Source organism: Gordionus sp. m RMFG-2023, chromosome 2 (genome assembly GCF_954871325.1).
Source record: "Gordionus sp. m RMFG-2023 chromosome 2, tfGorSpeb1-WG-v2, whole genome shotgun sequence".
NCBI classification, from domain to species: domain Eukaryota; kingdom Metazoa; phylum Nematomorpha; class Gordioida; order Chordodea; family Parachordodidae; genus Gordionus; species Gordionus sp. m RMFG-2023.
The window spans coordinates 45,408,608-45,436,462 of NC_088776.1; the positions used below are offsets into that span (position 1 = coordinate 45,408,608).

The following is a 27,855-nucleotide window of genomic DNA, read 5'->3' on the forward strand; positions in this document are numbered from 1 at the left end:
AAATTAGAAATATAAGAAAGAAAATCCAGATAAAAGTTAGAAAAAAAAACGAAATCAATTAGCATACCTTCTACCCAGTAAATGCATTTCTATCCATACCAAACTTCCCGAGTTTTCACAACTCCCCCCCCCCTTCAATTTCAATAACGATATTGCATCATAACCCACCCCCATCCGAGTGCCTGTCTCCAATAACATTTACAAAATATGAAATCTGCATATTTCTCTTTCATGGCTATATCCTGTAATTAGCTTTTATATCCCTTTGTTACAAAATTTATACGGAAAAAAGGTTACATTTTTATAAAAAATATAGTAAATAATTTTATAGATTATTTGATTTTTTTTATGAATTCATTATATTTCTCAACATAGCACCTTTAGGACATTTATATTAATTTTTTATTTAAAAAAAATGTCGTAAAAGTATTTCATAAAAAAAATATATTTTGCAAATAACTAAAATTTTTATTTTCGTCTCTTATTTAGTTTTGAATATGCTAAAATTTTAGATTTCTGATACCTTTTTATAGAGTGATTCTAACTTCCTTTGAGAAAAAGGTAATAAAATTTATAGTATAGTATTTTTAATATTTATCAAAAAATATCTTCATACTTATTTTTTTAATTGTAATAATTTATACTAATTCAAAAAATTACTGTAACTTCCGATTTTTTGCCTAATTGGATGATCTTATGGGATCATATTATCGAGAGCCCAAATTAATTAACCAAGTTATAGTAATCTTATAATTTATATATGAATGTTCTATGGTGAAGATTATATACTTTTAAAAATTATCAGGGATATAATCAAGAATTTTTGCTTATAAGAGTGCTGGGAGCGTTGTTAAACGGCTCAATATTTTAGCCAGAAAAATATTTCCTAAGCCTCAAAATTTTGCTAATTTATGTCTATACCTTTGTGCCATCTATGAGCAAAATCTTCATGCTTGCGTAACATTATTCTGAATAAAATATTAAGTTAGTTTTTAAAAATCGGCTCAAATCGAACTGTTTAACAACACTAGCTGGGACAATAGGATTTTTTTGAAAATTTGCACATTTCGTCTATATGAAAAATTAACTATTCAATTTTTAAAACTAATTACTAGTTTAATATCATATCATTTATTTAGAATATACTAAATAAATTTAATTAAAAATTTTTACCGAGAGTAAATATTTATTCGGGGGGAAGGGGATTTATAAATTTACTAATTAACTTGGAGAAAATTTTACTAATCGTTTGAATTCGTATTTTAGCTGATTAGTTATCAAGGGAGAATTTAACAAAAGTATTTTATACGAAATTTTATTTTTTATATCTCTTCTACTCGTTTCTTGATTTATATTTTTATATTCCCAATGAATTTTTTTTATCAATAAAACTTTCAGTTAAAGAAGGCTTTTTAAATTAAACTTATGAGCTGTATATTCATTTAAGGCTTTTTCCATTTTTTACGTTTTTCTAAACCACAAAAATAACACATTTCATAATAAAAACTTAAACTATTTATAAATATGACTATGATTTTAAATAATTTTTTCCTTTTTCTTTAAAAAAAATAGTATGTAAGTAATTATCCCTTATTGTTAGTATTGTTTAAAGTTACTTTTTAAAGTTACTTTTTAAAGTTAATAATTACAAATTATATTCTTAAAAAGTAACTGGTTACAGTCATTAGATATATTTTCTAAAATCAATTGTAGCTTATTACGGTTATATTTAAAAAGTAACTAGTTACATTGAAAATTAGTTTAGAAAATTTTTATATTAAGCCTTTTTAATATAATCACAAAGCTCTTTCTTTCCTGATAAATTACCATCACATGGGCTATCTTAATGAATATTTCATTATTCGCTAGAACATTTGATTAGAAATTTGCCGTTCAAATTTCTTATCAATGACTCCATGCAGCCTCTTATCTATCGTATAAATAGTTAGTCATTTATATTAGTCTGTTTAAAATATGTTATTTTTTTGTTTGTCAATCTTTTTATTATACAAAATAATTCTGTCATTTGAAAATTTTAATTCGAAAAATTAAGAAGAAAAATAAATAAAATTTAATTAAAAAAATTGCATAATAAATATTTATTTTGCTCCGAAAAAATATATAATATTTATTTTTCATAGAAATTTGGTTTGAGCGAAATAAATATTAATTTTATTTTATTGACAAAAAAATATTTTCAAAGTTGGTGTCTAAAAGATGTGCCAGTTTTTCTTAAAAACAAGACTAAGGAAAACTTTGTTCAGGAGCTTAGATGAGACATTATATTTAGTAAGCAGTAATTTTAAATTTGGAAAATCATCATATAAAGATAGTGAATATATGTGTAAATTTTTTAAAATAACTTGAAAAGTATTCCAAAAAATGTAACGAGTTCTGTTATTTTTTCGCTAAAATGTCGCAAGATTCTCATCGAGTTGCTGAACATGAAGAAGAGACAGTGACAAAAAACTTTCTAAAAAATATTTAAAAAGGAAAACGAGTAAACCTCACAATTATAAATAACACCTAGGAAATCAGGAAAAATAATTATAAGGGAAGAAAAATTAAATTTAATTATTTGTATTATATTTTAGTGAGTTTTCAAAATGGCCTCTAAACATTTATTTTACTTCTTATCCCCTCAATTTCAATGATGATCTATCCCCTTCCCCTTGTAATAGATCCCTGGCTAGAATTAAGTAGTCAGACTGGGTATCGTTTAATCATCAGAACCCACTAACCAGCACTGTAAACTATTTTTTATACGATTTTTTTTAAAATTATCTCTATCTCTCTAATAAATCGATATCTAGAAAAAAATCTTTTCAAATAAATTTTTCCTTTCCATAATATTTTCTATTTATTCGAATAAACTTTTTAGAACCAAAAGTTTTAATATCCCAATTTATATGAAAATATAGACTCATTAGGGCCATATTCAATTAAAATAATTATATCATTCAATTCAAATTTAGTGTATTACTTAGATTTTAATGAGGCATTGCTTTGCTGGCACTTAACATTTAGCATCTAAGCATTATAAAAGATCCTCTTTCAAAATTTTGGTATGCTCAAAAAACATTTTAATCAAATAAAAAATTATATATTATCAGTATGATTTATAAAAACCAAAACTCATTTTTAAATTTTCAGGAACCGGTTCTAACAAAAGTGTGAGTGATCAATATTATATCGTTTATAATGTATGTTAATTTTAAAGGGTTCCTTTATTGTTTAAATATTTTGAATTTTATTTTGATTGCTTTAATATAGTTTAGAACAGGAACCCTCTCAACCGCGTCAAATTTAGAAATCAGAACCCCACTTTTCACAAATTAGAACAGGAAAACCTATTTCGAAATTTTAGAGAATTCTATTTCGTCATATAATAATGTTAGTTATCTAGATATAAAAAGTGTCATAAATTGGCTTTTAGTAAAATAAATTACAAAGACCGGAAATCATTGTGAAATTGTTTAAATAAATAATATTTGATAATTAAATATAAAAAAATTGGTCAAATATTGCATGTTATTATACGATTGTATTGTTTTTCTATTAGATTTATTGACATGGTTGGTCCGCATTGCCACAAATTATTTATAGTGTTAATATGTTTAATATTGGTTACATTTTGTGTCCATCTAAACCCATCTGATATTCATGAAGCTATAGCCAAAGGGGCATCGTTCAATAATCTGATACGAGATCATTTTACTAGTTTGGTCTACGATAAAAGTATTTTTTTAATATTATACTCCCATTTCCCTTTTTATGCAACAAGGTATCAGAGATTTAACAATTAGAGAATTTACATACCCTCTGACACCATTTACTATATATGGAGAGATTGCTCTAGAATATTCTTTTGTTGCAAACCATATGAAAGCCCTTCTTAAGTAAATATTATTTGTTTCTTTCTCATAATTTTTACTTTAATTTAGAGGGAAACTAAATAAATATGAGATAGGGCCCTATTTATTATCCCTTAATATATCTAGTACGACTTTAGCTCGAAAATGTAAAATTGAAAAACATCTGCGAATTCACACATGTAATAAATATGAACGGGAATTGGATGGATTCTGCAATAATATAAAGACTAAACATTGGGGAATGTCAAATATGCCCCACAAAAGACTTATTGAGCCCGATTATGGCGATGGTTATATAGATTTTGTTTTAACATAAAATAAAATTTAGTCCTACATAACTATTTCTAAAATAATCTGATTTTTTATTAAGGACTTAATAATCCTCGAATTGCTAAAAATGGAGAAGCATTACCAAATCCTAGGTTAATAACTAAAAAGGTATTTGGAAATGATGACAAGTTTCATAATGATATGACGATCATGACGATGACATTTGGTCAATTTATTGATCATGATTTAACACAAACACCGGCTCCTACTGGTAATAGTAGTCTTAAAAATACTTATAATATGCAAACTTTAAAATTTATATTCAGGGAGGCAATCTCCAAAATTAGAATGCTGCAAATTCCGATTTAAACACCCATTATGTTATGGCATGCCTTTTCCTTCAGATGATTCCTTCTTTTCAAAATTTAATCAAACTTGTATGAACGCCGTTAGATCTTTACCAGCTTTAAGAACTGATTGCAAAATCGGTATATGAAATATTTCTTAAAATAAATTCAATTTATACATGTATAGGTCCCCGAGAGCAAATGAATCAGGTTTCTTCGTATTTAGATGGTTCGGTGTTATATGGAAGCATAATTGAAGATAATTTGGCTTTGCGAGATGCATCAACACGTATTTGATATTGTTTAAATATTATTTTAAAATATTTATTACAGCTAAAATGAAAGTTCAACCGCATCCATTTAACCATTTAATGAGAGAATTATTACCAGCACAAGCTAATTTACAATTAGAAGAATGTATATATGCACGAAGGGCTCGTTATCATTGCTTTAGAGCAGGTAATTTTGAAGAAGTGTTAAAAATTAAATTTATAAGTTGTCCAATATTTTTTAAATTTGTATAGATCCTATTTATATAATTTGATTGTAAAATAGATATTTAAAAAACTATATATGATAGGTGATGAAAGAAGTAATGAAAATACCCCTTTAACTGCAATGCACACGATTTGGATTAGAGAACATAATAGAATTGCTGATTGGTTGCAACATATAAATCCTCATTGGTCTGCTGAAAAGGGGTAAGATTAAGCTAATATTTTTGATTTCGATTGATTAATATATATATTAGTTTCATCCTTTTAAACATCTATTAGAAATAGAAATTTATTTGTATAAATAATTAAAATCATTATATTTCCAATTAATATTAAAGATTTCAAACAACAAGAAAAATTGTTGGAGCCATGTTACAACATATCTCTTATAAAGAATGGCTACCCATCTTGCTTGGGCCCATAGAAATTCAAAAACATAAATTAGAATTGGCAGATACAGGATATTTTTCAGGTTATAATGAAAATATAGATGCCACTATTGCTAATTCGTTTGCTGCTGCTGTTTTGAGATTAGGACATAGTTTAATCAAGTAAATGTTGTATTCCATATCAAATCAACTGAAAATTCAACCCCCCTTCGATTTTTTTTAAAATTTGTATGATGGAAATATATACACTAACTAGTAAAAATATAAAATTTTAATTCTCAACTCAGCTTACTTCATGAGATAAGGTCATCTTTAGAAACGCGGAAATTCCAAAATACACTATATTTAATTTTAAATATCTCAAAAAGTAATTAAGCTAAAGACATGATTTAAATTTTATTAAATAGCTCTAGAATAGCTCTTTAATATGACATAAAATTAATTTTATTAAAAAAACTCTATTACCAAAAACCGGAAATGGCTATAAAATAAAAATTGCTCTTTTTTTTCTTATAAATTTTTTTTACAGATAGACATTATACTTCTTAATATTTGTATAAAATCCTAGATTGGGACGAATACTGGGTCAATAGTTATTATACTTTAAATATAAGTAGTAGGGCTTAAATCCTATATTATACCAAATATAGAGTAATTATTTTTTTAAAACTAAAAAATCTGATTATTTTGCATTTATTAAATGTTAAAAAACTCAAAACAACATTTACCAAATTGTATTGTATTATTTTAAATATAACGCATAAAACCAAGTAGAATAATTCCGAATGACGTTGCAAATAAAGTAATAGAATTTTATAATTCTGATGAAAACAGCAGACTTATGCCAGGTATGAATAATTTTATATCAATGAAAGTTAATAGAAAAATGAACCAAGTGCAAAAGTGAATAGTTTTATATAATATAAAAGAATTATTTACCAATTTTAAAGAAATAAACTGTAATATAAAGATAGGTTTTAGCAAGTTTGCTATCATGAGACCAAAAAACTATATTTTAGCAGGCGGGTCTGGAACGCATACAATGTGCATCTGCACATTTCATCAAAATTTTAAGTTAATTATAATTAATGGTAAATTAGATGAGTTAACTGCAAACCAGCATAACTCTCCATTTCCTCTCTTAAAAGATTATAAACACTACATTGCACAAAGTCTATGCAATCTAGCCCAGCCTTGCTGTTACTTAAGGAAATGCCAAATGTGTCCCGGCACTTTGGAACTTAAGGATAGACTACACTTATTGTAAGATAATAATGCCATAGATTATATAACATTTAAACAATGTTTTGCTGCTGACCGTACTACACTCGAAACTTTAACAAAGTCCGTCAACGAATTTGTGGAGTACTTGATTGAAAAATTAAATATTTTAATTCCTCATGCATTTATTTCTTCGGAACAATCTTCATTTTTTAAGTCATTAAAATCGAATTTGAAGGATGGGGAATATCTTATAATATCCGATTTTGCAGAGAACTACGCTTTTGTAGTTCAAGATCACGCTCAAGGTTTCCATTGGACTAATAATCAGGCAACATTTTATCCATTTATGATTTATTACCGCGAAGGCGATATCCTCAATCATTTAAGTTACGTGATTATATCAGATTGTCTCTAACACAATACTTGTTCCTTTCATTTATTTCAAGTAAAATTAATTCTCTACTTGAAAGAAAGATTTGATAAGATTTCAATAATATTTTATTTTTCTGATGGAGCTGTTACCCAGTATAAAACAAAAAAAAACTTTGTAATCCTCTACAACCATTATAATGATTAATGTCTACTAGTGATCTGCATAGGGCCTAATTTTTCCCAGAAAGATTTATAAAAAAATTTATCCGGCCCGATCCCAAGCGAATTTTCTTTTTATTTGTTTGTAAATTACTATTCATTTGGTATATAATAGGATTTAAGCCCTACTACTTATATTTAAAGTGTAATAACTTTTTGCCCAATACTCGTCCCAATCTAGGATTTTGTAAACATATTAAGAAATATAATGTCTATCTGTAAAAAAAGAAAAAAAAGAGCAATTTTTATTTTATAGCCATTTCCGGTTTTTGGTAATAGAGTTTTTTTAATAAAATTAATTTTATGTCATATTAAAGAGCTATTCTACAGCTATTTAATAAAATTTAAAACATGTTTTTAGCTTAATTACTTTTTGAGATATTTAAAATTAAATTTAGTGTATTTTGGAATTTCCGCCTTTCTAAGATGGCCATATCTCATGAAGTAAGGTGATTTGAAAAGTAAAATTTTATATTTTTATTAGTTAGTTTATATAATACCAACAAATTTTTAAAAAAATCGTAGTGGGTCGGGTTGAGAATCGACTTTTTTTTGGTTGATTTAATATATATTATTCATATTATATGCCAAAAATAATTTTTACTGAAAAAAATAATTAAATCTAATTGATTGTAGCTGAATTATTATTTATTTATTTTTTTAAATTACACAATATTTTTTTTTTTTGAATAACAACCTTTTATTAAGAACTTTATAATATTTAATACATTGAACGTTAAAAGTAAAACATATATACGTAATCTTAAAAAAAATATATATTACAAATGTCATGTAAACTATTTATATAAAATCTATATAAAAAAACTGTATAATAATAAAAAAAAAATAATAAGTATAGTAAATTGTATGTTGGCTGGGAGGAGGTTAAGAAAGAGAGCCATGGATGGCAATGCAGTTAGATCTGCATATATCAATAGATATGCGCTGTCTGAGATAGAAGCCTTCCTGAGGGTCACCAGTGATGGCGCGGATTTTTTTTACCGAGAATGTAACATCTAAATTTTTTATCAATCACAATAATCAATAGCGTTCTTTCTAAGCACTCATAATTACATCATATACTAAACAGTCAAAAAATTTGATTCTGGCCTTTTAAAAAATACCTTTTGCTCAAATATAAAATATTAAGTGTTCTCATATGGGACATATCTCCTCAGCCAGGCTAGCCTAACTTCCATAAAATTATGCAATGTATTTTTGAATAAATAAAAAAATTTGAGATTATCAAATATATATAGTTGCAATTATCACAATTAGTCCATTCAAATTTTATGTCATTAATGTTACTCTCCACCGCACGCCAACTCGAGACTTGGTGGTCCAGGGCAAAAAATAATTTGCGGCCCCTTAAAAAACACTATATGCTAGCCTAAACTTATTTGAAAACTTTTCGCAGTGAAAACTAAAAGCATATATACATTATTAAATTTTATTCATTAAAAATGAATAAAATCATAAACTAAAATATTGTGATTTTATTTATCCTCATCACTTTTTTATTTGTAAAAGAGCATATTATGGCAGTATTTTCCAAAAATACGATTAAAGGTTTGCATTGGGAGGATTTTTGGACTATAAGACCGCCCAATGTTTTAAAAAATTTTAACCCGCACACCACCCGCCCATAGTTTTCAAAAAACCCTCCCGCCCGCCCATTAGTCTAAAATTGTTTACCTGCCCGCCCATTATTTATATAAATTTTTTAACCCAAACCCGCTATTATAAAATTTAATTATAGCCATTCTTTGAATTTTTTAAGCATCTAATAAAAAATTTTAGCATTACACCTCTAGAAAAAGTTTTATAATTTGGAAATTACTATATTAGGCATATATATTCAATTTAAATTATGGATAATTTATTTGATCAAATAAAATATTTATGAAAAGATATATATATAATTGATATTATATGCAAAAATAATGATGAATCTACATTTTCTGGATTCAAACATGTTCTTCTGTGTTCTAAAAACTTCCTAAAATGGTAATTCCTCGAATATTTTTCTTGTTAATCTTGATATTGGCAAATCTCTTTCCTGTCGTTTCAACCAAAGTAGGATATCCGTTTGAAGTATATCCTCTTCCTCAAGTGAGATCTTTAAATAGTGAAACCAATAGTAATAAATTTCAAAAAGTAATTTAAAATTTAAATTAAATGTAATATGCGCTTAAAATTTTGATAATTAAACATATCAAAACTGGTTTACTTTAAAATTTAAATATTTTGTTATGTCATTAGGTACGATATTCTCCACAACAACCTCGTACTCCCATCTGTTGGGGTTTAATTCTGACGAGGATGCTATTTATTTCAAACATTGCATTTAATAAGTAGCTAATTAAAATTTTATAATTTAGTGATACCCTTTAATTGGATTCTCTTTGCTTTTGGGGAAACGGGTGAAATTAGATTTTCATCCAACTCAATGTTATAATCAAATCCAATATGTTTTCAATATGTTTTTTTTACTTCATTAATTTCTTCCGACGACAACATCCTCATTTATCCTTTGGTATTAAAAATGTTGAAATTTTAAGGAGCATATGAATTTCAAATTTTTTAATTATAAAATTTTTAGCTCTTTTCTTTATTAAATCTATTACTTCTCGCTATTTGTTTTTCTCTCCATTATATCCATATTTATTTGATTATGTTCATATATAAGAAGATTATACCTAAATTTTTTATAAATAAAGAAAAAATTGGCATGAATTCTAAAATATTATTTTCATACCATATAAAAACGTTCTGTAGTGTAGGCCTGCAGTCGCCCTCAAGAGCATTAGTTGCAACCTTATACGGTTCCAAATAATCTATCAGTGTTTTTAAACCTTCCTTTCCCATCGATCCAATTTATTCAGTCATATCACGAGATTGCAAGAACAAAAAAAATCTCATCATATATTAAATAAATGCTTTATAGTATCTTATTCTTTGTATTCAATCTTATATCAATATTTTGTTTTAACATCTTGCTCAGATATTTTACATTGTCCCTTTGTTTGAAATAAGTGGTCAACGATTTTGCAGTTGTCAATTATTAATTTCAAGAGCATTTTCAAAATAAAAGTTGACTGGATTCCGAAGTATTGTGTTCAATATATGTGCTGAAATGTTTAGTCTATTAAATCTAAATAAACGGAAAATATAGTTCTCTAAATATCCATGTTTTTTATTTAGGTGTATACAGAATCTCTCAAAAATTATTATAATATCTATCTAATAGATAAATTTTATAAAATTTAACAAAAATTTACCCATCCAGCTCTTTTTTAATATTTGCTCCTTGGTCCGTTACAAAGATGTGGAAAAATATTCTCGGTGAACACCAAGTTTTAAATAATTCTTTAAGAATATTTTCTCCCGTCTTTTTTCCTTTTTGAAATTGTGAAATAAAAAGAAATTTTTTTTCTAATTTCCAATTTTGTATAAAATGGATTGATAAAAATATGTTAATGTTTTAGTAAAATTTATTAATAACTTAAATTTTTTTTTTTTTATGAAAAAGAATATTTTATTTATAATTAGAATTTTCTATAAAATCACGATTACATGTAATTAGTAATTATAATAAATATAAAGGAATTTTCATGAGTTATAAATATTCAAAAGAAGTTTATAAAAAATTATATTAATGTTTAATAATATAAAAATGAACATTGAAAAGTTATTATATAAATAAATTATTCATTACGCGATTAAAATTATATAAAATATATTCTAATCATCATGTGAGATGAGGCTGCCAATGAAGCTGATGTAATTGGCCCTGTGAATTGCTATTGCGAGTCTTTGTCTTAAGAAGAAGCCTTCACGAGGTTCATCAGTTAGTTTGCGGATTAGCGATCCAAGTTCCTTGAAGAAAGAAAGAGCACGATTCCCAAAGGTAGTCAAGGTAGTGGAAATGATGGGAATGAATAAGTGATCTTGGGATATCTCTGAATATTTTGCAATTTTTAGAAGCTCCTTGTTCTCCAGAATGTTAAGGGATTGATTGGAAGGAGCCAATGGATCAATACAAGAATAATCCCAGACCAAGAATTGACCTCGCTTCCAGGGAATTTGAGAGATCCCATCAGGGCGTTTCCCATCAGATCTGAAAAGACCAGAGGGTTCGAGAATAGAAGGAATTTGAGCGGATCTCAGAGCTCTAAGAATTATAGAATTGCAAATGTTATGTCTAACGATGCGGCCTTTACATGAAAGACAATGTAGACTATGCCTTCCATTACTCAAAACAGTAGAACTGCAGCCGGCACAGATGTGGGGTTGGGTTACTAAGCAATTTAAACGGATGCCTATAGCATGAGTTAGCTCATTTTGGGTCAATTGTAATTGTAAGTTCGCGGATGGAATGGCTTCGAGAAACTCATTTCCAGAACCATTAAGCAGAGAGGAGAATAAGGGACGGTCCAATGATTGCATACTGGAAAGGAGAGATTCGACGCAGCTTGCAATAATGGGCTTATCCCAGTCCTTCTGCTTGTTCGTTTCTTTAATTGGGTGGTCGGCAATGAATCGAGATTTCCATTCAATGATGGCACTATCAAAGGAAGGGTCAGAATTTAAGGAATTAGGATTGACTAAATTTTTGGTTAAAAGACAGCTCGATATAAAGGCAGTTAAGGCAAGATCGGAAGGGGATCTGATGCCTAGTCCTCCCATCTTGGTAGGAAGAGTGGCTTGTGTCCACGCTAATTCATGGAATTTAAGATTAAGGATACTTTCAATTAGGACTTTAATCTCATTTTCATAAATGCCTAAGGAAGTGGGAAATTTAAAAATAGGGGTAGAGCGGAGCGCATAAAGAATTTTTGGGATATTGAAGAAATTTTTCATGAGAAAAAAGGCTTTATGAGAAGGGAGAAGGGAAAATAGGTCAGCCAACACATTAAGGGTTTCGAGTGTAGATTGTAGGAAGGATGATATGGCTATGTGTTCACCAACGGGAGCACCTAAGTGAGATAATTCATCCAGAGTAATCTGTTTGAAATTATGAAAATTGTTTTCAGATGAATTAATTGAAATGAATTCTGATTTTTCATGGTTGATTGATAGACCAATGGATAGCCCTGCATCCTTGATTATCATTACAGCTTTATTGATTTCCTCGTTTGGACCACAAAGGATTCCATCATCGATGTACCATGCATGCAATGATAATGAACATGCCTCGTTAATAGATTTAACAATTTCATTGATCCCAAAACAGAAAAATAAAGAACCTAGAGGATCTCCCTGTTGTATGCCCTCAATCGAAGGAATTTTATAGGTATCAAATTGGAGAGTGGAAGGCTGTTGATAGCATGAATAAAAGAATTTAGTGTAACCAGGAAAGAGAATACTCGATGCGCTCAGAAAGGAATTCCGAGAAAGAGTGTTATAAGCATTGTTGAAGTCGATTTTGACTAAAGATTCGTTGGTTGGCTGGGTTTCTAAGTGTATTCTCGTTAGATGAACAACAGCTTCACAGCCGCCAGTTATACCAACACCAAGTTGGAAAGGACTTAGTATATTTGAAGCTTCATGCTTTATTCGAGAGGAAATCATTTTAGCTACTAAACGACGAAAGGTCGAGCCAATTGCAATCGGTCTTAAATCATTATTGGGTTTTTGAAGGGCTATTAGCCTGGCACCGAAAAGAATAGGGGAAACAAAGGTTGGCACATCACCTTTTAAGATTTTGTTGCAAAAGTTTGTAATTTTGGAAAGAATGGAAGTTTGAGAACATATTGAGAGGGAAGTAATGTCCTGGAGAAATATAAGACGGATTCCATCAAGGCCATGTGCTGAATCTCGATGAAAGGAAAAGATAGCTTTCCTCACTTTATCAGTGGTAAATTGTGATGCGCATGTAGAGTGAGGCTGTAGAGATATAGGGGTTATAGTTGTAGAAGGGTGTTTTTTGCAGAGCTTCAAGTATGTGTCGTTTGAAGGTTCGGCGAGGGAGTCTTGAGTAGAAACCAATCTAAGTGCACCTTTGATGTTAAGATTGTCAATTTTTTAGTGATTAAATTGGCCTTCAGCTCGATAGCAGAGGCTTTCATTTTATTTTTGACAACAGATGTCTTCCGTGTTCGTTTTTAAATAAAAAATTTTTTTATTTTTTTTACACCAGCCTATTGTTTAAATTTCTTAGCCTGCCCACCCACTCGCCCTTTGTTTAAAATTTTTTCCCCCACAAGCCCGCCCACTTAGATGGGTGGACGTGAGGAAGCGGACCCAAAATCCGCCCATTGCAGACCTCAAGAAAGATATCATTTTTTATTGAAATTAAAGAGAGATTATACAGAAACTTAGATAAGTTTTATTAATTTGAACTTTGAGAACCTGCGTTCTAAGGATGCTACGGTAACTATAATGATTAGAATAATCCTTAATACAATGAATATATTTGGTAAAGCTTTATTTAACCAATTAATGTTAATATAGCGTAAATTTCGAATGGAATTTTTTAATCAATTAGTAGATCTTGCGGATTAATATAGCATTCTAACGTATCCTTATCTGTTAAATATTTAATTGACAATAATTTATACGCTTTCAGGCGCATTTATTTATTCTGGTATATTATATCGTCGATCAAAATAATCTTCAAGGAAACGTTCCTCCGAATTTCTCGCTTGATCAAGTAATACATTGAAAAATTTAATCTCATATTTTTTTGAGGATAGTGTATAGGCTCGTCATCCCCTTCTTAAAAAAATTCGTTTTGGAACTTTCAGTCTATGAATTAATGTTTTGAAGAAAAGCACTGCTCTTCTACACTCATTTTCATTCCTGCACAAGCTCATTCCCTGAGTCAGATGAATTCTGAATGCCGTTTTCCTTAAGGCGATCTAAAAAACCTTTGGACTTTCTCTATAAGTATTATTTATTTTTTTCTCTTTAGCTTTCACCTTTTCTGGTGGTAAGCTCCTTCAACATCTCTCTCCACTTTATGTTATTCATCAATTTATCTAATTTATACTTCTTTATATTGGCTCTAACTTTATGGTCCCATTGAAGTTTTGGCCTTCCTCTTTTACATTTGCCCATCACTTCCAAACTCTCAACCTTATTTCCTATGTAGTTCATAGGCCTTCTCATTGTGTGCCCATACCACCTAAGTCTGTTTAGCATTAACTTAGTCTTAATGGGCACTACCTTAAAACTACTTAGTATTCTTGTACTGCGCACTTTATCCTTTCTTGTTACCCTAGCAATCATCCTCAGCATTCTCATCTCCATAGTTTGTATACTTCTCTCGTCTGATTCTTTGGTTGGCCATGTTTTCGAACTATATAGAATAGTTGGTTGTACTATGGAACTGTAAATTTTTCCCTTTAATTTATGTGGGATTCTTTAAACAAATAGCACTCCAGATAAAGATCTCCACTTTAATCACCCTTGATTAATTTTACTCTTTATCTCTTTTTTGTACCGTTTGTTTGTATAGTGGAGCCCAAATATTTACAGCTTTCAATTGCCGATATCTGCCATTCATTTATATCAATACTCTCTGTTTCATCTCCTCCTATCACCATATATTCCGTCCAGAGTTGTTAAAGGATCGAATCAAAAGATCGCCGATCCTGGATTCGATCCTAAATTTGTCAATTTTTTCGGATTTAAGATCCTGACCTTAAATTGTGGATCGTGATCGGGATCATTTTTTTAAATATTCGATCCCAAACCTTTTAAAAATTATTTTTTTACTTAAAAAGCAATAAATAAAATAATTTTGAAATTAAATTAACATATTATTTTTAAAAAAATATCTATCTACATCATATTTTATCAACCACCATTCCACCAGATTTTATATTTCAACAATTTTGCAAATTTTTTGTAAGAAAAAGTTATATTTATTTATTAATTATATTATAATATAAATTCTAGGTTTTAATAATGTCCTCCATTATAGATTTAGAAGATGATAATCTACTTCTATTGATGTGACAGCAGATATAAATGAGAATGAGAAACTTTTACCATTTCATAATTTAAGTAAGTATTTTACTTTTGTGAAACGGATGGAAGTAACCATACAATGATCTATGCAAAATGCTCTTTATGCACAAACAAAATATCTTCTTCAAAGATTAGAAGTTCAAACCTAAAGAGGCATTTAGAAGTAATTAATTATTTTAAAAATACAATTTTTATTATTTGTGAAGATCATAACAATATGCATATAATAAAAATTATAGATTTCCTTCACTATATGATGACAGTAATATATTGGCATCAATAATTTACCCAAAATTTAAGCTCAATTGGCCTTTTATTAATCTGCCACAAAATTTGCTAAAGAAAAGTTAATTACCCATTTAGAAAATAAGGGTCAATCATATGCAGATCCTTCAAATGAATGCATGGATCGATACCTTTTTTGGGAAAAACTCGTCACAAAATGCTCTTTCCATTAATAATTTTTTTTATTCTAATGTTGATTCAGTGAATATTTTTAATAATTATGTTAATTAAAAAAATACATTTATTGAATATAACATACCTTTACCATCAAGCGCTCCTGTGGAGCGCTTGTTTAGTAAAGCTAAACATGTACTTAATGAAAAACGTGGTTGTTTAAATAATGATAATTTAGAAAAAATTTTATTATTAAAGGCTAATTTTTGTTATACTTATATTATATTATTCAATTACAATAAATTTATACCATATTTTTTTATATTAGTTAATTTTCCATCGATCAGAAATTTAAATAAGAAAAGGATCGTGATCGTGATCGCGATCCTTTTTTAAAAAAAAGGTCAATCCTGGATTTCGATCCTCTTTTTTTCAAAAGATCGTGATCGGAATTCGATCTTTTTAAATCGATTAACAAGCCTGACTCCGTCTTTTCTCTTTTTAGCCCGTGCTTTTCTAGGATTTTATCCAACTCACTAATCTTTCTTTCATTTCATCCTTGGATTCGGCAAGTATCACAATATCATCTGCACATATCATATTCCACGGGCTCTATAAGTGTAATAACTCTTTCTAATTCAATATTGTTACTTTGCATGACCTTACTTATTAAATTTACCTGATTAAATATATCAAACTAGATGACAAGATGGATATTGTTTTCATTCTTTGGCCAATAAGACTTTTGTGCAGCATTTGAGGATTAAGGGTTCTGCTAGCATATTATATAATATATATATCAAATTAATAACTTAATATTTGAATCTAAATCTTAATTAAAATAATGACTCAATCAGGATTAAAGTAATTTTATACCCACCTGAAAGGGATTATCAAACAAGGACTATAGTGCAAACTTTATTATTTTAAAATAGATTAATCAGAATATCCAAATGTGCCTCATAACTATTACAAATTACAAATACATAACCTTAAAATAGACCAGATATTTATTAAAATAGTCGGAAAATAGAAATCGTTTTTTGAAAATATATTATATTTTTTTACTTACCGATTATCTTGTTTCTTTGCCAATAGAAAATTTAATTAAATTTTTTTTTAAAGATTATTTATAAATTAAAAAGAAAATTTCAATAAAAAAATGGAATTTCTCAACTAAAAAGTTTGTTTTTTTTAATATAAAATGAAAATTTGTAATGATACATATGGCTAAACGCCTAACCTTTTTTAGAAATTCATACTTGGTTTGTAAAAAATACTGTCTTATATGTAGTATATACAAAAAAATTATTAGATTTTCAAGAGGCTAAAAATAATAGAGAAATTATTAAATTTGGAGGCCCCTAAAATCGTCTAATTTCGGCAAAATTTGAACACAACTTTATTGTTTTATTAAACCAAATATTAGCAATTTAATTCTACATCCATTATTTACAAAACAATGTATGCATTAAGGGAATATAAATAACATTTTAAACGGTTTTATCCTATAACAGCTTTACCCCAGTATTGTTAAACGGCTATTTGATTAGATTTTTAAACACCAGCTATATTATTTTAGCTAGAAACATATTGCACAAGACACAAGATTTTGCCAATAGATGTTCAAACCTATCTAACATCTATGACCAAATCTTCAAACTTGGGTAATGTTTTTTTGCAAAAATATTGAGCTAGCCGTTTTTAAAAATCGGCTCAAAACGAGTCTTTAAAAACGCTACCCCAAGGCTATATATATTATACAAATAGTTGTTGCTTGAGTTAAACTATAAACTTCAGGTAAATTTTATTTTAAAGACAAGACTTAAGGAATATGTATATAAATTTTTAAATCATCATGATAAATATATTTTAAAACAAATAGAGAGTAATTTTTATAATTTTTGGGTACGGATTATTAGTAAAATATGCCAAATCAGGAAAATTTCCCAAAAGACAAACATAGGTAAGAAATTATATATAAAATACACCTTCATACAGAATTTTGTGTTTTTATGCTAAAAGGTTAAAAAGCTATTCGCATTAACATTATTACTCCGTTAATCGCTTTACCCCGGTCTTATTTTTCAAGTAGATTTAATGTGGGTATTTAGCATTTATATTTTTAAAACTTATATTTACATTCTAATACTTTTTTTAGAAATGTATATTTGTATTTATATTCGAATACATTTTTTTGAAAATTTGCCCAATCCGGATGATATATGTAATAATAAATTAAGATATTTGAATAAAATGTGTTGGTCGATGAAATAAAAATAAAATCAGATTTTTGGGAAGCGTCTCGGAAAGTTCTCATTATTAAGATGAACCACTTATAGAGCTATTCCTCCCATTTCAATGTTTTTTTAAAATATCTTTTTATAAATTGATGAAATTCGTAACTATTTATTTTTTTACTTCCTAATGCATTAAATTGATTCTGTAAAATATTTTCCTGGTTGCAAAAAAAATGACCTATTTCAATTATAATATATAATTTTTCTTGAATTATATAGCAATGAATTTCAAAGGATTGGATATTTAGGAATATATCACTCTTCAGTACCACTCAAAAACACATTAAGATTACCAAGGGGTGTGTATTTGTCTGAATTTCCAGAAGGTATTGATCCTCTTTTGCGCGGTTTAGTTCGTCAGGCTGCCAACACAATTGATCACAATTTTTCTGAAGATATAAATGATCACTTGTTTCAGCACGAGAATAAAGGATTCGGTACATAATCAAATAACTTGTTTAAATATAATCATGTTATAGGTATGGACCTTCTAGCATTAAACATTCACCGAGGAAGAGACCATGGTATACCTGCTTACAATGAATTTCGTGATATTTGTGGCTTGAATAGATTTAATGATTGGGATTCCATGAAGGAGGCTATGCCTTCAGATGTGGTTGAAAGAATGAGAGCTCTATATAAGTCTAATATATTATATGCATTATAATTCTATGTCAAAATTTTTAGTGATGTAGATGATGTCGATTTATTTCCCGGTGGCATCTCCGAATATCACGCGGACGGCGCTGAAATAGGTCCAACATTTGCCTGCCTTTTAGGTGATCAATTTTTTAGACTACGATTTGGAGATAGATTCTGGTATGAAAATGCTAATCGTAGTGATGTAATTGAACACGCCTTCCTTCCTGGTTAATATCGATAATTATTTTAAAGATAAAATAAAACCAATGCACTATTATTAAACTTGTTATTAAAACAATTATAGTAGCCAGAATTATTGTACTAATTTGATTCTCGATGAATAATAAATACTTGTTTTAAGTTAAAAATATAGAGGTCTGCAATGAAAGATTTTTAATCCTCTCGCCCATTAAAAATTTTTTTTATTAATATACTCTGGGATATTTTTTAAATAATTAAGAATTATTATCAAAATTTAAATGAAAAAATTTTATCCAGAGACCTGTAGAGTTAGAATTTGCACTGCTCGGCCAGATTTTTTTAAAAAATATTTTCGACATGGCCCAGCCGGGCTTTTTTTCAGGCTCGGCCATAATATTTTTTAATATTTTCTGCACAGCCCCGATTTAAAAATATATTACATTTATTTTTAATTATTCGGTCATATTTTTAAAAAAAATCCATCCCGGATATATTTAAAAAATTTTTTTTGAGCCAGTCCGAATTTTATTTAAAAAAATTAAAACACGGCATGTCTACTTTGTATTTTTAATTTTTTTAACATAATAATTTTTTATATCTCCACGATTCAGTGCACGTGCATAATCAAAAACAAGGATTATAAATTAATTGAAAACCAATTCGATGAAATAAATTTAATCACTTATTTTTATTCAACATTGTATTAGAAATTTATATACTATTTTTTATTATTTGTACAAATATTGTATAAAATGGTTAACAACTGCTGGGCAAAAATTACAAAGATTATGGTTAGCAATATCATTTTTTTAAATATCTTTATATAATAAATTATTTATCCATAAATTTACATACACCATAAAGATAAACATAAAAATAACATTTTTTAATTAAGCAAAATATAATTTAATTTAAACCCTTGAATATCAGACTAATACATTTTAACTTTAATAATGAATAGTCAAATCTTAATTTGTAATAGAAACATCCAGCAAACTTTTAGTTATGATATTTAAAATAAAAAATAAACAAAATTGAAATAATTAATGCAACATAAATTAAAAATAGAGATAACAGGCGCTGATTACCACCACTCCAAGAAAAAATTTTCACTCTCTCGAAAAAAACCAAACAAGCGAAGCTTTAGTGAAAATCGACTTTTCCATTGCATAAACACTCTTTCCAGCTCACCAAATTCCTTTTCTCCTACTATCAATCTCTAACAATCTTAGTCTTACAATTCAACACGGAATATACATTCAGTTGAGGACATTCAACAGGATGACCCCTCTCTGATCCTTACATTTTAGTCTTGGAATCTAATAAAATTTATAAGCTGTTCGTGCACTCTATCACTTGATGCTTGATCTTGAGTGGTTCCTGTGAAATTGAAAAAGCACATAACATAATTCACGAAATGAGCACAATCATCGGACTCTCGCTCAATCCGAGCAAATCCGAATTCATCCAATTAAATCAAACGCTCCTAACACTCATAATTTTAAATACACTGCACTTGAAGAATTACATATCTAGGATCTCCTGTATGAAGGCAATTTGCACCTTCCTTCACACCAGTCTTGAGATCATTCTTAAATTGGAAGATATCTTTACTCTCTTCCACCACACAAATACTTTTTCTTGTTAAAAAATTTCTTTTTTATACCTATGATTCTTTATGGACTCCGTTCAATACCGATTTTTAAATATCTTCTCCACTCAAAACATACGAAAAATAATAAAGGACCTCACCGAAAAATAGTTAATCTCAGATTAAACTAACCTGCTTGGGCCCAGGCTTAGCTCACAACCAAATTCGGCAGACTTGGCATTAGATCCCCCTACTACCTAGCAATAGCAATAACTTATTTCATATAGAACCCCCTACTACCTAGCAATAGCAATAACTTATTTCATATCGAGTTGCCTATTGTCAAAGCAAATAATCATGTCCATCATTCTAAAAAAGACTATTACTTAATTGAGGCAATAAACTTGTGGAAAACACAAATCAATGTTGATTCTCATCCTCCCATAATCAATCTGGGATTTGCCCGTAGTTGCTCGTTGCGTTGAAACACTCTTATCTAGTTTGAAATCTACCAACCGTGCCCTATTCTCTGGCCTATTGTACTGGGCATGCATTTCAAGTCATTCTTCCGTCAATCTTCAACTTTCTAGCAACGAACTCACGCCATTAGTATTCGTCTTAATTGCTCCACCATCTACCCTATATGTGTTCAGGTTGTAACTCACCCGTCGATATGATTGGAAGGCATAGTTTACATTGCCGCTCCCATACGCAATGTAACTCAATCATCCAACGAGCCTTGAAATCAGATACCCTTTAAACTAGAACTCCGCATTTTTAGATCAGACGATAAACTCCCTGATGAGATCACTGAAATTTTATGTAGGAGAGGCCAATTATTGGTATAAAATACTCATTGACCCCCTGGCCCTTCCAACAAGCTCTCAACATCATCGATCAGAAAGAAAACTTAAAATCTCCAAATACACAGAAATTTCAATTGTTTCATTCTTATCATTTTAGCCACCCTTGCCATCTTTGGCAAACTTGCGCTATCTTCAAATATTTACCGTCACAAATCAGCAAACTCTCAGAAGAAGAGGGAGGTTTTTTATTCACAAAGGTTAGACATAGCTATCCTTAAAGCGAACTATATCAGCTCTAATGGCAGTCTACTAGTCAAAAAAATATCCTAGAACTAATTCTATTTTTCATTTTTTTTCCTCGCTTTATACCATCCCCGATTGTTATTTTTAAATATTTTGAACATATTTTTTATATCTCATTTTAATATAGATTATAATTATTATTTGTTTCTTTAAAATATATTTTAAAATTGAATGTATATTTTATGCGTTAGGTTGTATAAAAATATTAATTGGGCAATAAAAGGATTTAAATCGTTAAAAAAAGATAATTTATAGTATATAATTATAGTGATTAGTGAATAAAAAATTTAAGATTTACTATTTTATATAATACTGATCAATGCTATTAATGTCACTTTATAAAATTGGCGCGCAATTACTACAACTACTTTCCCTAGCTTTGCTACTGGTTAAAACTACTTTCTCAAAAAATAGCGGGCTATAACTATTTCTTAAATATAGCGTCATTGAAGTTACTTAAAAAATTAATTTTATTTTCTTAAAAACTAATAAATTTAATATTACAACTAAAATTCATTGGATTTAATTTTAACTAATAAAAAAAAGGCTTATTCTAATTATTATATTTTTAGGTTTGCATAATTTACATAGTACTAACAGAATGTTTGCATATCTTGGGTTCATTTACTTTTAAATGCAAAATATTCTTGATAACTTTTTTTTTAGCTTTCACCTTTTTTTTCTGGTGGTAAGCTCCTTCAATATCTCTCTCCACTTTATTACTCATGCTATCTCTTTTTATCTAATTTATATCTCTGATATCACACCGGAGTATTCTTATCGATTCCATTTGGATCTATCGCTATCAAGGCCATTGTATCTTGATCTCACACGGAAGTATCAATATCGACAGATATCTCACCGGAATATTCATTCTTATTGATTCCATTGTAAGCTTGATCTCCCACCCGAATATCATTCTTGATGGATCTCCCATCGGTGTATCTTTATCAAGTCCATAGTAGATTGGTAGACATTGTGATTGAACGGTCTCGAGGTCACCTTTATCCTAGAGCTGGCAAAGAGATCGCTATCATCCTTGAATGGCGCCACGAATTCAGCTGGACATCTTTCATTTGGTTTATTGGACATATATCCTAGCACTCGGGTGTCCAAGCCTGTCGGTGACCTGGGTGGCATTTCTCAGCTCTGAAATTCATCTTATCATATGTCTTTACACATCAGTCATCAAAGAAAAACCTAAAATTTTTATAGTTCCTTACCAGGATTGAACCTGGGACCTTCGGTTTTTCCAAGCATAAATTATACACCACTAGGCCACCCCGGAGGCATTCGATAAAATTGAACATTTTTAAATATTTCTGGAGCTAGTTCTACGATTAATTTTGATTTCAATTAATTGATTGCAAATTACATAAGATCTAATCATCAAATCTTGACTTAAACTACTCCTTATTCTAATGGAACGTTGTCGGGCTTTAAAATATAAAAATCTCAAATCTGGTTTTTTATCAAATACAGTATATAAGGCATCGTATATACTAAATCCGAAAAGCGTCTTTCTCCCTTCACTTTCAAAACCCTCTCAGTAGTTTCCACTATAATAATACTCATACTTCATCAAATTAACCAATACCTATCTTATTAAAATACATCAGATACATATATTCCCCCTCTCTCCTACCACTCACGACGGTATCATCAATAACCTAAAATTTCACAAACCTTCATCTAGAATTCCTAAAAGTTCCTGGTCAATAACTTTTCCTTTCTAGATCATTTCAAACATTCCGTTCAGGTTCCATTCCAGTTCCATAAATTTACTTAGAGTTCCTTTCCCGGAAGGTTTCGGAATGATAATATTTTTTAGAAATAACTCAAAAAATAAGTGAGCTACATTTAAATAGCTATTTTAATCAGTATTGATAATCAATTATGCATTATAATCTGTACATTTTAACTTTTATAAAATAGCCCAATTACAAGAATTAAGAAAGGCATCATTGGCCAAAGTGTTATGTCAAAATTCGGATAGCATTACTATAATTCAAAAAAACGTCTTCAGGAAACCTAGTTTCAAGTAAAAAATTAACAATAATTATCCTAAGATATTATTATATATTTTTAAGCAACCCATTATTAACGTGTAAAGACTTACCTGATATTGATTTAGCTGCTTGGAGAGAACGAGGTAATTCTTAAAGATAAAGAACAAAAAATGAGCTCAACTGATCATCTTTTGTTAAATCAAATCCAAAAACTTTATAAAGAATCATAAATAATAATATTAATTTACAAATTTTAGTATAAAGAAACTATAAATATAGGTATTAATATAATATAAAAAGAATACAAAACAAGTATACATTATAACAAATCTTTACAACATAACTAACTTATTCCCACAACATCAGTTACTTTTTTCTCTATTAAATTATTTCTCCCTACATTGTATCCCTTTCGCATTCACCATACCCCAAATCCTTTTAACTTTCTCCACTCCTTTACATAAGATCTAATCATCAAATCTTGATTTAAACTACTCCTTATTCTAATGGAGCGTTGTCGGGCTTTAAAATATAAAAATCTAAAATCTGGTTTTTTATCAGATATAGTATATAAGGCATCGTATATACTAAATCCGAAAAGCGTCTTTCTCCCTTCACTTTCAAAACCCTCTCAGTAGTTTCCACTATAATAATACTCATACTTCATCAAATTAACCAAATATACCTATCTCATTAAAATACATCAGATACATATATTCCCCCTCTCTCCTACCACTCACGACGGTATCATCAATAACCTAAAATTTCACAAACCTTCCATAATCTAGAATTCCTAAAAGTTCCAGGTCAATAACATTTCCTTTCTAGATCATTTCAAACAATTTTTTACCAACCTCTAACCTCCGAATCCATAGATTCTAAAATCTTCCAACAAATCAAAGTTGTAATCATTAATTAGCACACTCATCTTCTCCAACTTTTCCAACTTCTCATAAAATTAAAAAAAAATTCCAGCCATATGTTAAAGGTTAAGATAATTTCAAATAAAATGAATAACTTAAACATCAAATCCGTCATACGTTTACTTGTATCTAAAGATTCTCTTGCAATAAATAATGAGGCAAGATACAATAAACCTGAATTTAAGCATGCTTCTGAAGGTGACCTGATACCGCCTTATATCCGCCTTCTATCACATTCTCAAGTGATTTTTAGCCGAAGTGCGAAAGAGTATTTTAATCTTTTCTCCAGACTATGATAGACTTCGGTCAATCTTCACGAATCCTACAAAACTTAATAAGATTTTATAATAAAATTTCTCATGAGTTTGTTTCCTAATCCATCAGACTACATCTATTTGGCGCCAAACTAATAACCCTCGAAAATTCAAATAGGGTTGTTTGATTAATAATTCTGTGAAACTTATAATATCAAAAATTAAGGACTCTGCAGTCACCATCTTGGCCCCTCATCGACTCGGTATCAGAATTAACATGAAATATCTACTAAGGCTACTCGAATCCATTTCCAATGCAAACTTAGTGACGGAATTATCGTTAAAATTATTTTTCTTGCGTTTTTAATTCTATTCTCCGTTCCCATTTTCTTCTACAAATATATCATTCATTTCACACCTTTTCTCAATTCTTCCACTACTCCTATTCCTTTTTATCTTATCTCCAATTTAAATATCTGATTTCATCATCAGAATTGTTCCAACAAGAATATTCATCGGATTCTATGCTTTTCAGCATAGGTATCAATGAAATGGTCAAAAACATTTCTGCCGATTGCAAACTTCCCCTGCATACCTGGTACAAACTTCCCCTGCATACCTGGTACATAGATAATGAAATCGGGGCCCTTCTAATCAATAAGATCGCAAAGGCACTATCTATCATAAAAACCCACTCCCGAACAATTGGAATTTTCTCTCAATTAGCAGAAAACGGAGGAGGTTAAATATACTGCATGAAGATAATTAATTTCCCCTTTAATCATAACTCATGGCTAAAAGCATAACTTCCAAGCGAATTTAGACACATCGGTTTATAATCATCTCTTATCTTTTTTGTAGTAAGTGTACCCCCCCCCCTTCTTGTCATGCGAACCTCAGATTCGAAAGTTTCCCACTTTGCCTTCACCCCTTTACTTGTAGCCTAGACTATATTTGACATTTCTTTAGGCCTAAACACTCGGGCTACTTCGAAGGCTTCATTGTTGCCTAAAGACAACTTTGTGAGGGCAATCTAACTAATTTTAACCACGTAAAAGGATCTGTGTCTAGAAACCTCTAATCTCGATATGCTCCTCTCCGGCATACCATATGTTAAATATAACTTGAGGATCATCCTGCTATATGATAGTGCAGAAAGTAGATAATCGACTCCTATTAGAGACCTTCATGGGCTAGGTCTGGGTTTTTAAATTTTTTCAATGGGCTTGGGACTAAGATTATTAAATTTAAATTTAGCTTATTTAAAACAGTTGCTAACTTAAAGAAATATTGTTTTTCTTCTAACAATAATAAATTTTCAGTTTTGTAATCAAAATGATTGCCTAAATAAACTTAAATATTGTTTATTTTTATTAAATAAAATAAATTAAATTTTTAGATATGGGTTTGGCCCGGGGTTGGGAAATATTTTTGAAACTTATTATGAACTTGGGAATTTTTTTTTAATATTAGATATGTATCGGGCTAGACTTGGAACTAAAAAAATTTAATGCTGGCCTGGGACGGGCTTGTCAAAATATTAAAGCCCATGAAGGGATCTGCTTCCTATATGCATAGTTATTTTTGATAGCTTATGAATATATATTCAATACAATTATATTTTATGGTTTTTATAGGTATTTTTTTTGTATTAAATTTACAGGTGTTTTTTTTCAATCAATACAAACTAGAAATATAATTTTTATATTGAACCATAATTATAGGATTGATAACACCGAAATCGACGAAGAAGTATTAATAACATTATGAAAAAACTAGTGACTTTTCTGGCCAATTTACAGAGCCTATTTTAAAATGTAAATGAACAATAAAAAGAAAGAACAGAATTCAAATTAAAAAAATATACAAATATTAGCTTCCACAATCTTAGAATTCCCATGCTCTAGATCTTCAAGAAAATTTCAATATTTTTCCATAAAACCTTCAAACATTACTCAAACTTGTAGGTGATAATTATTGATTTTAGACTTGAACCATTTTAATAGGTGAGAATCCCTCATTTATAAAACTGATTAACATTATTCCCACAAAAATGTATTCTGGAAATAAACATTGGTTAGTGGAATTTCCCAAAGATGGGAAATTAGAAAGAATCAGTTAATCAAAATATTTTTAGAACCATCGATCATTATAAGGGGTTTTCATGTGCCCACATTAAGTGAAAAACTATCGGTATTTTTTTAAAAAGGAAATTTACCATATTAATCAAACTTCCACAAAATTTACTGCAATTTTGAAATTTCAGTAAATCTATTACAAACCAAAATTTACTATGAAAGTGAAACCTTCTATATTTTTATTCAAAAATAAATTTTTTGAATATTAATCTATACGTATAATCAACAAAAATTAAACATAAAAATATCTAATTTATGTTGTAATATTTTCCTTTTCGGTTGACAAATAGAAATAAGGAGAGTCATTATTTTTTAATCAGTACGTTTAAGTTTTACCAGGTTTTATTTTATTTATCAAAAAACCATAACTCCAATTTTAGATAAAAGCATACAAAATCAACTACCCATGATTGGATCCGATTGACCCTCAAATGGAGGTATAGGAGCTATGCCTGTACACCATAAAACATAATCAAAATTTCTCCCACAATTCAAATTTTTTACCTGACTCCCACCGAAATTTCAAATTTGAGGAATACATCGCATGATATTTTGACAAAATAAATATTTCACCCAAAATTGGCTGTGAAAATCATTGAATCTATAACTATAAATATTTTTAGGCTAAATAACGTTATCAGTATCTAGCTATTAGCAACTCCGCTGATTATGGCATAGACAAATTTTATATGGAATTTAAAATCTGAGTATTTTTTTCAATAATCTTTTATAAATCGGGGAAATGGATAAAAGCATATATCTTTAAATATTTTTTGTTTTATAAAGATGGTCGGTTGAGCTGATACTTCTTGGATTATATTATAAATTAAATTTTACAATATATGAACGTAATAATTAAATTTTAAATCTTATATAAAAGTTAAAGTGCATTTGTTAAAATTGACTTTAATATTTTAAATTAACGCAGGATCAGGTGATCTGGATCTCGATAGCAAAACTAATTTAATTGAACAAATAGGATTGACAGACTATAATACTACAGAATATAACTTAGTTTGAATTGAATAATTTAAATCATAAAAATGGAATCGTTGAATCATGAATTTTTATTATATGAAAAAATAATTACTGTGATTTTTATAATTATAAATTTGTATT

At 28.9% G+C, this 27,855-nt stretch overlaps 1 protein-coding gene across 1 annotated transcript; it reads left to right on the plus strand.

Annotated features, from left to right (window-relative positions):
* The first annotated feature begins 454 nt into the window (after nucleotides 1-454).
* On the plus strand, nucleotides 455-27,855 carry LOC135925365 (peroxidase-like). The gene is made up of 16 exons (XM_065460638.1): nucleotides 455-561; nucleotides 3,563-3,738; nucleotides 3,785-3,899; nucleotides 3,945-4,165; nucleotides 4,246-4,416; nucleotides 4,472-4,633; nucleotides 4,680-4,781; nucleotides 4,826-4,951; nucleotides 5,073-5,193; nucleotides 5,328-5,540; nucleotides 18,089-18,306; nucleotides 18,349-18,511; nucleotides 18,557-18,738; nucleotides 23,348-23,453; nucleotides 23,503-23,564; nucleotides 27,665-27,855. The coding sequence occupies exons 2-16, from the start codon at nucleotides 3,573-3,575 to the stop codon at nucleotides 27,754-27,756; spliced, it is 2,220 nt and encodes a 739-aa protein (XP_065316710.1). The 5' UTR covers nucleotides 455-561; nucleotides 3,563-3,572; the 3' UTR covers nucleotides 27,757-27,855.